Source organism: Salvelinus alpinus, chromosome 12, assembly GCF_045679555.1.
Source record: "Salvelinus alpinus chromosome 12, SLU_Salpinus.1, whole genome shotgun sequence".
NCBI classification, from domain to species: domain Eukaryota; kingdom Metazoa; phylum Chordata; class Actinopteri; order Salmoniformes; family Salmonidae; genus Salvelinus; species Salvelinus alpinus.
In genome coordinates this window covers 302,232-318,866 of record NC_092097.1, presented here as the reverse complement: position 1 = coordinate 318,866, position 16,635 = coordinate 302,232, and the positions used below count along the sequence as shown (strand labels likewise).

General features: G+C 42.6%; 1 protein-coding gene across 2 annotated transcripts in view; it reads right to left on the bottom strand.

The window, feature by feature from the left end:
* The window catches only part of LOC139535329 (serine/threonine-protein kinase 4-like), a 66,923-nt gene that overhangs the window by 40,925 nt on the left and 9,363 nt on the right, over positions 1 to 16,635 (bottom strand). Inside the window, exon 2 of one of the 2 annotated variants that reach the window (XM_071334635.1) lies at positions 9,899 to 10,035. The exons of the other annotated variant lie outside the window; for it this stretch is intronic. Coding sequence (XP_071190736.1) covers positions 9,899 to 9,903 — 5 coding nt within the window. The 5' untranslated portion in view covers positions 9,904 to 10,035. The remainder of the gene's footprint in view (positions 1 to 9,898; positions 10,036 to 16,635) is intronic. 2 annotated transcript variants of the gene reach the window in all.

Sequence of the window (16,635 nt, the reverse complement as noted above, 5' to 3'; positions counted from 1 at the left end):
AGGCCTGATCACCGACAATGACGAGACAGCCTATAGGGAGGTCAGAGACCTGGCCGGGTGGTGCCAGAATAACAGCCTATTCCTCAAAAGGTTCTACAGCTGCAACATTGAGAGCTTCCTGACTGGTTGCATCACTGCCTGGTACGGCAACTTCTCATCCTCCAACCGCAAGGCACTACAGAGGGTACTGCATACCGCCCAGTACATCACTGGGGCTAAGCTGCCTGACATCCAGGACCTCTACACCAGGCGGTGTCAGAGAAAGGCCTTAAATTGTCAAAGACCCCAGCCACACCAATCATAGACTGTTCGCTCTACTACCGCATGGCAAGCAGTACCGGAGCGCCAAGTCTAGGACCAAAAGGCTTCTCAACAGTTTTTACCCCCAGGCCATAAGACTCCTGAACAGGTAATCAAATGGCTACCCGGACTATTTGCATTGTGTGCGTCCCCCCCACCCTCCCCCAACCCCGCTTTATGCTGCTGCTACTCTGTTTATCATATATGCATAGTCACTTTAACTATACATTCATGTACATACTACCTCAATTAGCCCGTCTAACCGGTGCCCCTGCACATTGGCTACCCAGACTATCTGCATTGTGTCCCGCCACTCACAAACCACTCTTTTACACTACTGCTACTCTCTGTTTATCATATATGCAAAGTCACTTTAACCATACCTACATGTACATGCTACCTCAATCAGCCCGACTAACCGGTGTCTGTATATAGCCTCGCTACTATTATAGCCTCGCTACTGTTATTTTTCACTGTCTCTTTTACTGTTGTTTTTATTTCTGTACTTATTCACCTAATACCTTTTTATTTTTTTTACTTAAAGATTGCATTGTTGGTTAGGGCCTGTAAGTAAGCATTTCAATAAGGTCTACAGTCGTGGCCAAAAGTTTTGAGAAAAAATATGAATTTTCACAAAGTCTGTTGCCTCAGTTTGTATGATGGCAATTTGCATATACTCCAGAATGTTATGAAGAGTGATCAGATGAATTGCAAAGTCCCTCTTTGCCATGCAAATGAACTGAATCCCAACAAAAACATTTCCACTGCATTTCAGCCCTGCCACAAAAGGACCAGCTGACATGTCAGTGATTCTCTCGTTAACACAGTGGTGAGTGTTGATGAGGACAAGGCTGGAAATTACTCTGTCATGCTGATTGAGTTCGAATAGCAGGCTGGAAGCTTCAAAAGGAGGGTGGTGCTTGGAATCATTGTTCTTCCTCTGTCAACCATGGTTACCTGCAAGGAAACGCGTGCCGTCATTATTTGTTTGCACAAAAAGGGCTTCACAGGCAAGGATATTGCTGCCAGTAAGATTGCACCTAAATCAACCATTTATTGGATCATCAAGAACTTCAAGAAGAGTGGTTCAATTGTTGTGAAGAAGGCTTCAGGGCGCCCAAGAAAGTCCAGCAAGCGCTAGGACTGTCTCCTAAAGTTGATTCAGCTGTGGGATCGGGGCACCACCAGTACAGAGCTTTCTCAGGAATGGCAGCAGGCAGGTGTGTGTGCATCTGCACGCACAGTGAGGCAAAGACTTTTGGAGGATGGCCTGGTGTCAAGAAGGGCAGCAAAGAAGCCACTTCTCTCCAGGAAAAACATCAGGGACAGACTAATATTCTGCAAAAGGTACAGGGATTGGACTGCTGAGGACTGGGGTAAAGTCATTTTCTCTGATGAATCCCCTTTCGGATTGTTGGGGGCATCCGGAAAAAAGCTTGTCCTGAGAAGACAAGGTGAGCACTACCATCAGTCCTGTGTCATGCCAACAGTAAAGCATCCTGAGACCATTCATGTGTGGGGTTGCTTCTCAGCCAAGGGAGTGGGCTCACTCAAAATGTTGCCTAAGAACACAGCCATGAATAAAGAATGGTACCAACACATCCTCCGAGAGCAACTTCTCCAAACCATCCAGGAACAGTTTGGTGGTGAACAACGCCTTTTCCAGCATGATGGAGCACCTTCCCATAAGGAAAAAGTGCTAGCTAAGTGGCTCGGGGAACAAAACATCAATATTTTGGGTCCATGGCCAGGAAACTCCCCAGACCTTCATCTCATTGAGAACTTGTGGTCAATCCTCAAGAGGCCGGTGGACAAACAAAAACCCACAAATTCTGACAAACTCCAAGTATTGATTATGCAAGAATGGGCTGCCATCAGTCAGGATGTGGCCCAGAAGTTAATTGACAACATGCCAGGGCGGATTGCAGAGGTCTTGAAAAAGAAGGGTCAACACTGCAAATATTGACTCTTTGCATCAACTTCATGTAATTGTCAATGAAAGCCTTTGACACTTATGAAATGCTTGTAATTATACTTCAGTATTCCATAGTAACATCTGACAAAAATATCTAAAGACACTGAAGCAGCAAACTTTGTGGAAATTAATATTTGTGTCATTCGCAACACTTTTGGCCACGACTGTACACCTGTTGTATTCGGCGCACGTGACAACTTTGATTTGATACCTAAAGTGAACTTTTAATTGTATTTGTTAGTTCATGAACATTGTGGTGCGGTGGTTATGGAGAATAGTACATGCATAATAAAGGATACATAGACGATGGGGGGGATTAAAACAAACATTTGATGATTGGAGTAAGGAAAGTGGATTTACCATTATCATGTTTGGTTTATAATTAATACTTGTGGATTGCTGATTAAAATGTAGCATAGTGAATGTTAACGAAATGTACACTTTTCCAGGAGAGGGGGTTTCATTATCTCTCGTTGGAATGTCCCCGGAGACTGTGGTCTAGGGGAGAGCAGTTAGTGATATTTGGCAGTTTTAAGTATGAAAGTATCTGGATTAGAGTTCCCAGATTAGTAAAGCCTGTTCATGTGTTTTTGACCTACGGTTTACCACACACACACAAACACAATTTACCGGTTGTGAATATGCGTTAAGTGGTGTTGATAACGTGGGATTTATTTAGTGGGGTCTTTCCAATTTTGGTTTTAAAATTGGGTATGCAAAAGGATGGAAATGTTTAAAAGGTTTCTGAAGGACAGGGAAAGAAAAGGGAGAGGAAATATTTAATGGTGTCGAATGCCCTTCATCCTGACTTTCTGGTGAGGCCTGATCAATCTCACTAGAAATGATTGAAACAGGTGGGATTTAATTATAAAATGAATGAGAAACACCAGTCTCTATTCTACCATTACTTAATGAGACAACTTTTGATAACTCCATAAGGAAATATTAGTTTATTTTTTATTTAACATATTGTTTTTGAATCACGGGTTCAAAGCGGAAATTACTAGTTTCCAGGGCCCTGGTCCTTGGGTAAATATACAAATGTATTTTGTTCAGTCTGCATATAGAAGGCAAATTATATGTTAATAAGGGATGACAATTACTCCAAATCGATTAAGATATGTGTATTGCTGATTTCATTTTTGTCCTTGTTTCGATACAAATTTCACCAGATTGGGTCTACTGGAGTGTGGGATTCCCAGATGGGTTACGGTGCTAACTTCCTGATCTGGTAACTCTTCCGAGAGGTCGCCAGTAAAATAAGGGAGTATGACCTAATTTTGAAAGTGGTTTTCAAACAGTACAGTATGTTATGGTCTTTGACGTTTGTCATAGAGATAATGTTACTAAGAAATTGGGAATGTAATAATTTGTCAAATAGTCTATGCTTGTCTGGATTTCCTGAAACAGAAATGAATTGAACTAAAGTGCTGTTTTGATCATGGAAGGTGACGTCAGATGGTGTCTGAATTAGAGGTCGACCGATTAATCGGAACGGCCGATTAATTAGGGCCAATTTCAAGATTTCATGACAATCCGAAATCGGTATTTTTAGACACCGATTTGGCAGATTTAGATTTTTTTTTACACCTTTATTTAACTAAGCAAGTCAGTAAAGAACACATTCTATTTTCAATGACGGCCTAGGAACGGTGGGTTAACTGCCTTGTTCAGGGGCAGAACGACAGATTTTTTACCTTGTCAGCTCGGGGATTCAATCTTGCAACGTCACGGTTAACTAGTCCAACGCTCTAACCACCTGCCTCTCATTGCACGCCACGAGGAGCCTGCCTGTTACGCAAATGCAGTAAGAAGCCAAGGTAAGTTGCTAGCTAGCATTAAACTTATCTTATAAAAAACAATCAATCATAATCACTAGTTAACTACACATGGTTGATGATATTACTAGTTTATCTAGCGTGTCCTGCTAGCGTGTTGCATATAATCGATGCGGTGCGCATTTGCGAAAAAAGACTGTTGTTGCTCCAACGTGTACCTAACCATAAACATCAATGCCTTTCTTAAAATCAATACACAAGTATATATTTTTTAAACCTGCATATTTAGTTAATATTGCATGCTAACATGAATTTCTTTGTGTCACTTCTCTTGCAACAGAGTCAGGGTATATTATATGCAGCAGTTTGGGCCGCCTGGCTCGTTGCGAACTGTGTGAAGACTATTTCTTTCTAACAAACATAGCCAACTTCGTCAAACGGGGGATGATTTAACTTCTTGGAACTATAGGGGGTGCTGTTCCGCATTAGCATATTTGGGTCTCCAAATTAAACTGCCTCGTGCTAAATTCTTGATCGTACAATATGCATATTATTGTTATTATTGGATAGAAAACACTTTCTAGTTTCTATAGCCGTTGGAATTTTGTCTCTGAGTGGTACAGAACAATATCTACAGCACTTTTCATGACAGGGGTCAGATTTCAGAAATTTTTACCCCTGATCTGGAGTCTGTTTTTAAGGCGACAGTGAATGCTATGAAGAAACCGACACTGCCTACGTCTTCCTCTGGGTGTCTGTACGTCATCACGTTTTGAATGGAGTCTATTGCACAATCAGAGCCACTATAAAACACGAAAACGTAGAAGTACCGCTCTCTCCCTGCATGCGTCATGCGCAAAATGGACATCAGACCTGCCTCCTTCCAAATCGTTTTTTAGAGAGTGATATTTCTCCGGTCATGTTTTCAGTCGTTATAGTTGTTAAAAACATCATAATGTAGTTAATTTGAACCGTTTTATAGCAATTTATATCCGTTTAGTGCGATTTTGAGGAATTTCTTTGTTGTGCACTCTGAAACTTTGGACACGTTTCGGGGTCCCGTTCGATCGTTAGTGGATATTTCGAAGGACAGAGGACATCTATCGACCAAAAGAAGATTCGACCCAAGAAAGGATTCTTTGCCCAAGATTCTGATGGAAGAACAGCTCACAGTAAGAACAATTTATGATGATAAATCGTGTTTCTGTCGATAAATGTTAAACGTTTATGTCGCCATCTTGTTTGCTATAGCTTCGCTTGGCGCAACCTGTATTGAAAAGTAAGGATAATTTAAAAAATGTAAATCAGCGGTTGCATTAAGAACTAATTTGTCTTTCGATTCCTGTCAACCCTGTATTTTTTAGTCAAGTATATGATTAGCTTTCAATTAAACTAGATCACTCTGATAGATGACGTCAGACATATTGAGGCTTGATTTCCTAGTATTTTTATTGTGTAACCACGGTTTTGTATGGCTAAATATGCACCTTTTCGAACAAACTGTATATGTATGTTGTAAAATGATGTTACAGGAGTGTCATCGGAAGAATTCTGAGAAGGTTAGTGAAAAAATTAATATATTTTGGCGGTGATTACGTTATAGCGCTCTTTGGCTGGAATCGATGCTCTGGTAACGTTTTCACATGTGGTATGCTAACTTATCGATTTATTGTGTTTTCGCTGTAAAACGCTTAGAAAATCTGAAATATTGTCTGGAATCACAAGATCTGGGTCTTTCCATTGCTATGCTTTGTCTATTCTTATGAAATGTTTTATTAAGAGTAAATTGGTCATACACGTTGCTCTCTATAGTAATTCTAGTCGTCTTGTGATGGTAGGTGCAATTGTAAACTGTGATTTCTACCTGAAATATGCACTTTTTTCTAACAAAACCTATCCTATACCATAAATATGTTATCAGACTGTCATCTGAAGAGGTTTTTTCTTTGTTAGTGGCTATCAATATCTTAGTTTAGCCGAATTGGTGATAGCACCTGAAGTAGTAAGAAACTGATGGAGTTAGAAAAGTGGTGTATTTTGCTGACGTGTTTAGCTAATAGATTTACATATTTTGTCTTCCCTGTAAAACATTTAAAAAATCTGAAATGGTGGCTTTATTCACAAGATCTGTATCTTTCATCTGGTGTCTTGGACTTGTGATTTAATGATATTTAGATGCTACTATCTACTTGTGAAGCTATGCTAGCTATGCTAATCAGTGTGTGGGGGGGTGAGGGGTGATCCCGGACCCGGGGTAGAGGCTCGTTAGAGGTTAACAAAAGCACATTTGTGAAAAAAGCACAATCGTTGCACGACTGTACCTAACCATAAACATCAATGCCTTTCTTAAAATCAATACACAGACGTATATATTTTTAAACTGCATATTTAGCTAAAATAAATCCAGGTTAGCAGGCAATATTAACCAGGTGAAATTGTGTCACTTCTCTTGCGTTCATTGCACGCAGAGTCAGGGTATATGCAACAGTTTGGGCCGCCTGGCTCGTTGCGAACTAATTTGCCAGAATTTTACGTAATTATGACATAACATTGAAGGTTGTGCAATGTAACAGGTATATTTAGACTTATAGATGCCACCCGTTAGATAAAATACGTAACGGTTCCGTATTTCACTGAAATAATGAATGTTTTGTTTTCGAGATGATAGTTTCCGGATTCGACCATATTAATGACCTAAGGCTCGTATTTCTGTGTGTTTTTATGTTATAATTAAGTCTATGATTTGATAGAGCAGTCTGACTGAGCGATGGTATGCACCAGCAGGCTCGTAAGCATTCATTCAAACAGCAATTTTGTGTGTTTTGCCAGCAGCTCTTCGCTGTGCTTCAAGCATTGCGCTGTTTATGACTTCAAGCCTATCAACTCCTGAGATTAGGCTGGTGTAACCAATGTGTAACCTAGCTAGTTAGCGGGGTGCGCGCTCATAGCGTTTCAAATGTCACTCGCTCTGAGACTTGGAGTAGTTATACCCCTTGCTCTGCATGGGTAACGCTGCTTCGAGGGTGGATGTTGTCGATGTGTTCCTGGTTCGAGCCCAGGTAGGAGCGAGGAGAGGGACGGAATCTATACTGTTACACTGGCAATACTAAAGTGCTCCAATAGTCAAAGGTATATGAAATACAAATCGTATAGAGAGAAATAGTCCTATAATTCCTATAATAACTACAACCTAAAACTTCTTACCTGGGAATATTGAAGACTCATGTTAAAACCACCAGCTTTCATATGTTCTCATGTTCTGAGCAAGAAACGTTAGCTTTCTTACATGGCACATATTGCACTTTTACTTTCTTCTCCAACACTTTGTTTTTGCATAATTTAAACCAATTTGAACATGTTTCATTATTTATTTGAGGCTAAATTGATTTTATTGATGTATTATATTAAGTTAAAATAAGTGTTCATTCAGTATTGTTGTAATTGTCATTATTACAAATAAATATATATACAGTGGGGAGAACAAGTATTTGATACACTGCCGATTTTGAAGGTTTTCCTACTTACAAAGCATGTCGAGGTCTGTAATTTTTATGATAGGTACACTTCAACTGTGAGAGACGGAATCTAAAACAAAAATCCAGAAAATCACATTGTATGATAATAATAATAATTAAAAATATATAAAAAATATATATATATATTAAATCGGTATCGCCTTTTTTTTGGTCCTCCAATAATCGGTATCGGCGTTGAAAAATCATAATCGGTCGACCTCTAGTCTGAATGCATGTAGGAATAATTTGGCCACAAACACACACTGTGCGACAAAGGCATTCAATGCGACAGTGATTTTTTACACTTCTATCTGAGTCCGAGCCATTAACCTGGGTACCGGCAGCAGGATTGCACCAGAGTCCTGAGACCACGCATGTGGAGTGAGCGTGGAGAGAAATATCATTCACATTTCTCTCATGTTCCTGGGTGCTGGTGGGAGAAATGGACCAGAGAGGATGGTGATAGCGGCTCAGGTGAGAGACTCGCGTACGTGGGAAAAATGGATGTATCTATTTGGATATTGAAATCGGGACAGTATCAAGGGCCATCAAATGTGACAATATCAACTTCTCTAGGGTAGGCGGCAGCATTGGGAATTTTGGATGAAAAGCGTGCCCAAATTAAACTGCCTGCTACTTAGCCATAAAAGCTAGAATATGCATATTACTAGTAGATTTGGATAGAAAACACTCTGAACTCATATGGCAGGCAAAAACCTGAGAAAAAATCCAACCAGGAAGTCTGAGGTTTGTAGGTTTTCAACTCTTGGCCTGTCGAATACACAGTGTCTATGGGGTCAAGTTGCACTTCCTAAGGCTTCTACTATGTCAACAGTCTTTAGAACCTTGTTTGATGCTTCTACTGTGAAGTGGGGGCGAATGAGAGGGGAATGAGTCCGAGGTCTGCCAGAGAGCCACGAGCTCAGTCTCGCGCGTTCACGTGAGAGCGAGCTCTGTTCCATTGCAATTCTACAGACAAAGGAATTCTCCGGGTGGAACATTATTGAAGATTTATGTTAAAAACATCCTAAAGATTGATTCTATACTTGGTTTGACATGTTTCTACGGACTGTAATATAACTTTTTGTCCGTACTTTCCGCTGGACTTGCACACGCGTCGTGAGTTTGGATTGTGTACTGAACACGCGAACAACAAGGAGGTATTTGGACATAAATGATGGACATTATCGAACAAAACAAACATTTATTGTGGAACTGGGATTCCTGGGATTCCTGGGAGTGCATTCTGATGAAGATCAAAGGTAAGTGATCATTTATAATGCTATTTCTGACCTCTGTTGACTCCAACATGGCGGATATCTGTTTGGCCTGATTTTTCGTCTGAGTGCCGTACTCAGATTATTGCATGGTTTGCTTTTCCCGTAAAGCTTTTTTGAAATCTGACACAGCGGTTGCATTAAGGAGAAGTGGATCTAAAATTCCATGCATAACAGTTGTATCTTTTATCAATGTTTATTATGAGTATTTCTGTAAAATGATGTGGCTCTCTGCAAAATCACCGGATGTTTTGGAACTACTGAACATAACGCGCCAATGTAAACTCTGATTTTTGGATATAAATATGAACTTTACCGAACAAAACATACATGTATTGTGTAACATGAAGTCCTATGAGTGTCATCTGATGAAGATCATCAAAGGTTAGTGATTCATTTTATCTCTATTTCTGCTTTTTGTGACTCCTCTCTTTGGCTGGAAAAATGGCTGTGTTTTTCTGTGACTTGGCTGTGACCTAACATAATCATTTGGTTTACTTTCGTCGTAAAGCCTTTATGAAATCGGACACTGTGGCTGGATTTACAACAAGTGAATCTTTAAAATGGTGTAAAATACATGCATGTTTGAGGAATTTTAATTATGGGATTTCTGTTTTGAATTTGGCGCCCTGCAGTTTCACTGGCTGTTTGTTAACGAGGTGGGACGCTACCGTCCCACATACCCTAGTGAGGTTAACTGACTTGCCTAGTTAAACAAAGGTAAAATTAAAAAATTTAAAAAGTCTATACAGTGCCGAGTTACCTCAAGAGGATGTAGCGTTGATTAGAGATAAGCACTTGTCTCAGGTAAGGTGCCTATCAGGTGGCAAAGAAGGAGATGGGGAGCAAAGTGAGAATGGCATGGCTTGGGAACACCTCTTGGATCCGGTGGTCTAACGGGGAAGACTGGGCCAAAGCATAAGGTGGCTTTTTAGGGCTTTCATTTTTGCCGAACTAAAGTATTCTGAAGGCATAGTCAGGTGAATAGAGAATGAGAATTGTCATGTTATTAAACTTTGGGTTTGCATGCATATATAATTATGCATAGCTTACCACATTGTTAATACCGTTATGTTTTGTGTTTCTCGTTGCGTTGCAAGTCTTTTGGCTATAACTCTCTTAGGAACCAGAAGGAGAATGTTGAACTGGGAGAAGTCAACGGATCCAGTGGACACGTTATTATCAGTGTTCTATGAGAGATGGAAATAAGATTGTGTGATCATAGAACAGAGGCCATAAGTCTCTGAGTTTGTAAACCTCACTGTTTTTTTTTATTTTTTTTATTTCACCTTTATTTAACCAGGTAGGCTAGTTGAGAACAAGTTCTCATTTGCAACTGCGACCTGGCCAAGATAAAGCATAGCAGTGTGAACAGACAACACAGAGTTACACATGGAGTAAACAATAAACAAGTCAATAACATGGTAGAAAAAAAGAGAATCTATATACAATGTGTGCAAAAGGCATGAGGTAGGCAATAAATCGAATAATTACAATTTAGCAGATTAACACTGGAGTGATAAATCATCAGATGATCATGTGCAAGAAGAGATACTGGTGTGCAAAAGAGCAGAAAAGTAAATAAATAAAAGCAGTATGGGGGGTGAGGTAGGTAAATTGGGTGGGTAGTTTACAGATGGACTATGTACAGCTGCAGCGATCGGTTAGCTGCTCGGATAGCAGATTTTTAAAGTTGTTGAGGGAGATAAAAGTCTCCAACTTCAGAGATTTTTGCAATTCGTTCCAGTCGCAGGCAGCAGAGAACTGGAAGGAAAGGCGTCCAAATGAGGTTTTAGCTTTAGGGATGATCAGTGAGATACACCTGCTGGAGCGCGTGCTGCGGGTGGGTGTAGCCATCGTGACCAGTGAACTGAGATAAGGCGGCACTTTACCTAGCATAGCCTTGTAGATGACCTGGAGCCAGTGGGTCTGACGACGAACATGTAGCGAGGGCCAGCCGACTAGGGCATACAGGTCGCAGTGGTGGGTCGTATAAGGTGCTTTAGTAACAAAACGAATGGCACTGTGATAAACTGCATCCAGTTTGCTGAGTAGAGTGTTGGAAGCTATTTTGTAGATGACATCGCCGAAGTCGAGGATCGGTAGGATAGTCAGTTTTACTAGGGTAAGTTTGGCGGCGTGAGTGAAGGAGGCTTTGTTGCGGAATAGAAAGCCGATTCTTGATTTGATTTTGAATTGGAGATGTTTGATATGAGTCTGGAAGGAGAGTTTGCAGTCTAGCCAGACACCTAGGTACTTATAGATGTCCACATATTCTAGGTCGGAACCGTCCAGGGTGGTGATGCTAGTCGGGCGTGCGGGTGCAGGCAGCGAACGGTTGAAAAGCATGCATTTGGTTTTACTAGCGTTTAAGAGCAGTTGGAGGCCACGGAAGGAGTGTTGTATGGCATTGAAGCTCGTTTGGAGGTTAGATAGCACAGTGTCCAAGGAAGGGCCGGAAGTATATAGAATGGTGTCGTCTGCGTAGAGGTGGATCAGGGAATCGCCCGCAGCAAGAGCAACATCATTGATGTATACAGAGAAAAGAGTCGGCCCGAGAATTGAACCCTGTGGTACCCCCATAGAGACTGCCAGAGGACCGGACAACATGCCCTCCGATTTGACACACTGAACTCTGTCTGCAAAGTAGTTGGTGAACCAGGCAAGGCAGTCATTAGAAAAACCGAGGCTACTGAGTCTGCCGATAAGAATATGGTGATTGACAGAGTCGAAAGCCTTGGCCAGGTCGATGAAGACGGCTGCACAGTAATGTCTTTTATCGATGGCGGTTATGATGTCGTTTAGTACCTTGAGCGTGGCTGAGGTGCACCCGTGACCGGCTCGGAACCCGGATTGCACAGCGGAGAAGGTACGGTGGGATTCGAGATGGTCAGTGATCTGTTTGTTGACTTGGCTTTCGAAGACCTTAGATAGGCAGGGCAGGATGGATATAGGTCTGTAACAGTTTGGGTCCAGGGTGTCTCCCCCTTTGAAGAGGGGGATGACCGCGGCAGCTTTCCAATCCTTGGGGATCTCAGATGATACGAAGGAGAGGTTGAACAGGCTGGTAATAGGGGGTGCGACAATGGCGGCGGACAGTTTCAGAAATAGGGGGTCCAGATTGTCAAGCCCAGCTGATTTGTATGGGTCCAGGTTTTCCAGCTCTTTCAGAACATCTGCTATCTGGATTTGGGTAAAGGAGAAGCTGGGGAGGCTTGGGCGAGTAGCAGCGGGGGGGGCGGGGCTGTTGGCCAAGGTTGGAGTCGCCAGGAGGAAGGCATGGCCAGCCATTGAGAAATGCTTGTTGAAGTCTTCGATTATCACGGATTTATCGGTGGTGACCGTGTTACCTAGCCTCAGTGCAGTGGGCAGCTGGGAGGAGGTGCTCTTGTTCTCCATGGACTTTACAGTATCCCAGAACTTTTTGGAGTTAGAGCTACAGGATGCGAATTTCTGCTTGAAAAAGCTGGCCTTTGCTTTCCTGACTGACTGCGTGTATTGGTTCCTGACTTCCCTGAACAGTTGCATATCGCGGGGGCTCTTCGATGCTATTGCAGTTCGCCACAGGATGTTTTTGTGCTGGTCGAGGGCAGTCAGGTCTGGAGTGAACCAAGGGCTATATCTGTTCTTGGTTCTGCATTTTTTGAACGGAGCATGCTTGTCTAATATGGTGAGGAAGTAACATTTAAAGAATGACCAGGCATCCTCAACTGACGGGATGAGGTCAATATCCTTCCAGGGTACCCGGGCCAGGTCGATTAGAAAGGCCTGCTCGCAGAAGTGTTTTAGGGAGCGTTTGACAGTGATGAGGGGTGGTCGTTTGACCGCGGACCCGTGGCGGATACAGGCAATGAGGCAGTGATCGCTGAGATCTTGATTGAAGACAGCAGAGGTGTATTTGGAGGGCAGGTTGGTCAGGATAATGTCTATTAGGGTGCCCATGTTTACGGATTTAGGGTTGTACCTGGTGGGTTCCTTGATGATTTGTGTGAGATTGAGGGCATCAAGCTTGGATTGTAGGACTGCCGGGGTGTTAAGCATATCCCAGTTTAGGTCACCTAACAGAACAAACTCTGAAGCTAGATGGGGAGCGATCAATTCACAGATGGTGTCCAGGGCACAGCTGGGAGCTGAGGGGGGTCGGTAGCAGGCGGCAACAGTGAGAGACTTATTTCTGGAGAGATTAATTTTTAAAATTAGAAGTTCGAACTGTTTGGGCATAGACCTGGAAAGTATGACAGAACTTTGCAGGCTATCTCTGCAGTAGATTGCAACTCCTCCCCCTTTGGCAGTTCTATCTTGACGGAAAGTGTTATAGTTGGGTATGGAAATCTCAGAATTTTTGGTGGCCTTCCTAAGCCAGGATTCGGACACGGCAAGGACATCAGGATTGGCAGAGTGTGCTAAAGCGGTGAGTAAGGCAAACTTAGGGAGGAGGCTTCTGATGTTGACATGCATGAGGCCAAGGCTTTTTCGATCGCAGAAGTCAACAAATGAGGGTGACTGGGGACATGCAGGGCCTGGGTTTACCTCCACATCACCCGAGGAACAGAGGAGTAGTAGGATGAGGGTGCGGCTAAAGGCTATCAAAACTGGTCGCCTAGAGCGTTGGGGACAAAGAATAAAAGGAGCAGATTTATGGGCGTGGTAGAATAGATTCTGGGCATAATGTGCAGACAGGGGTATGGAGGGGCGCGGGTACAGCGGAGGCAAGCCCAGGCACTGGGTGATGATAAGAGAGGTTGTATCTCTGGACATGCTGGTCTCAATGGGTGAGGTCACCGCATGTGTGGGGGGTGGGACAAAGGGGGTATCAGAGGTACGGAGAGTGGAACTACAGGGTCCATTGCAAACCAAAACAATGATAATGAAAACTAGCCTGAACAACAGTATGCAAGGCATATTGATATTTGAGAGAGACATACAATAAGGCATAAAGTGATTGCAGGTCTTGATTGGGAGAGCTAGCTAAAACAACAGGTAAGATAACAGCAGCAATAACAGGGTGCTAGTCTAACACAGCAACAACAGGTAAAAATGGCGACGACTAGGCAGAGAGGGTCGGATTAACTACACACAGATCCTGAGTTAAAGCACAGAGCCGACAGATAAAACACAAATAAACAGAATGGAGTACCGTGAATTAATGGACAGTCAAGCATGCATCAGCTATGTAGCCAAGTGATCATAGTGTCCAGGGGGCAGCCGTAGATGGAGCAGGGAGGCCTCGCGGCGTTTAAAGTTAGTAGCCCGGGGGGTGGTCTGCTCAGACGGAGGGGGTCTGCTCAGACGTGGTCGTGTCGACAGAGAATCCAAGCCAGATGGCGATGGCGAAAGAGAGGTTGTGAATTGTAGAATTGTGTTTGCTAACTGGTGCTAGCTTCGTGGCAGTGGCGCTAGCTGCGCTAGCCGCAAGCTAGCTGTGAGGATCAGAAGCAGTGGCTCAGGGATTACGGTAGGAATCCGGCGTTGTTGTCGAGAGACAGTCCGATGCTGGTAAATTGGTGAGTAATATCCAGGCTAATAACAGGGCTGGTGTCTGTGCAGAAGGTAAAAGCTACTAGCAGCGGCAAAAAAATAATGGCTAAATTAGCTTGTAGCTGGTATTGTAGCCCAAGAATTCGCTGGTAGACCTCTTCAGCTAGCCGGCAGATGGGCCTAGCTCGAGGCTAGCTCAAGGCTAACTGGTGCTTGCTTCGGGACAGAGGTGTTAGCCAGTAGTAGCCACTCGGTTGCAGCTAGCTAGCTGTGATGATACGGTGTAATTGTCCAGAGCTTGCGTCAGGAATCCGGTGATGTGGTAGAGAAAAAGCAGTCCTATATGCTCTGGGTTGATATCGCGCTTGCAGACTGGCAGGTATTGGCCCGGTATTGAAGCTGGCTGTGTCCGAGTTGAGGGTGAAGACCGCAGCAGTGGCTAACTGACTACTAGCTAGTTATCTGGCTAGCTTCTGATTGGGGTTACGGTTCTAAAGTATAAAAAAAATAGCAGGTCCGTACCACATTGGGTGAGGCGGAATGTAGGAATGTATATTCAGTTCCTAGATGGAAAGTGAAATTAAAATATATACGAAATGTATACGAAAAATACGAAGACTATTTACTATTTACTATTTACACGCGACAGGACAATACAAACACACGTCCGACTGCTACGCCATCTTGGATTGGACACTGTGAGTGTTATGTTTATTTTGTGTTCATGTTTTATTATCATTGTTTGTCCATTTATAAGTAATTTCCAAGTTTATGTACAGTTGAAGTCAGAAGTTTAAATACACCTTAGCCAAATACATTTAAACTCAGTTTTTCACAATTCCTGACATTTAATCCTAGTAAGAATTCCCTGTCTTTGGTCAGTTAGGATCACCACCTTATTTTAAGAATGTGAAATGTCAGAATCATAGTAGTACAGAGAATAATTTATTTCAGCTTTTATTTATTTCATCACATTTCCAGTGGGTCAGAAGTTTACATACACTCAACTAGTATTTGGTAGCATTGCCTTTAAATTGTTTAACTTGGGTCAAACGCTTCAGGTAGCCTTCCACAAGCTTCCCACAATAAGTTGGGTGAATTTTGGTCCATTCCTCCTGACAGAGCTGGTGTAACTGAGTAAGGGTTGTAAAGGCCTCCTTGCTCGCACACGCGTTTTCAGTTCTGCCCACAAATTTTTTATAGGATTGAGGTCTGGGCTTTGTGATGGCCACGCAAATACCTTGACTTTGTTGTCTTTATGCCATTTTGCCAAAACTTTGAAAGTATGCTTGGGGTCATTGTCCATTTGGAAGACCCATTTGCAACCAAGCTTTAACTTCCTGACTGTTGTCTTGAGATGTTGCTTCAATATATCCACATAATTTTCCTCCCTCATGATGCCATCTATTTTGTGAAGTGCACCAGTCCCTCCTGCAGCAAAGCACCCCAACAACATGATGCTGCCACTCCCGTGCTTCACGGTTGGGATGGTGTTCTTCGGCTTGCAAGCCCCCCCCTTTTCCTCCTTTTCCTTCCTGAACGGTGTGACGGCTGTGTGGTCCCATGGTGTTTATCCTTGTGTACTATTGTTTGTACAGATGAACGTGGTACCTTCAGGCATTTGGAAATTGCTCCCAAGGAAGAACCAGACTTGTGGAGGACTAAAATGTTTTTTCTGACGTCTTGGCTGATTTCTTTTGATTTTCCCATGATGTCAAGCAAAGAGGAACTGAGTTTGAAGGTAGGCCTTGAAATACATCCACAGGTAAACCTCTAATTGACTCAAATGATGTCAATTAGCCTATCAGAAGCTTCTAAAGCCATGACATCATTTTATGGAATTTTCCAACCTGTTTAAAGGCACAGTCAACTTTGTGTATGTAAACTTCTGACCCACTGGAATTGTGATACAGTGAATTATAAGTGAAATAATCTGTCTGTAAACATTTGTTGGAAAAATTACTTGTCATGCACAAAGTAGATGTCCTAACTGAATTGCCAAAACTATAGTTTGTTAACAAAACATTTGTGGAGTGGTTGAAAAACTAGTTTTAATAACTCCAACCTAAGTGTATGTAAACTTCTGACTTCAACTTTAAGTTGAATAGTAAGAAGGTATTGTTCAAGAGGGACTGTTGGGTTCTGAGAATATGAAATATACGTATTCATGTCACTGAGGGAGAGCTTAGGTTTAGAGGGTCTACACCAGAAGTTAATGGTTATCTGTAGGAGGAAGGTATATAGTGTGTGCAATTAAACGTGGAATGTACTGAGTGCAGGGAAGCGATCACGTGGCAGGCATTGACAAGGGC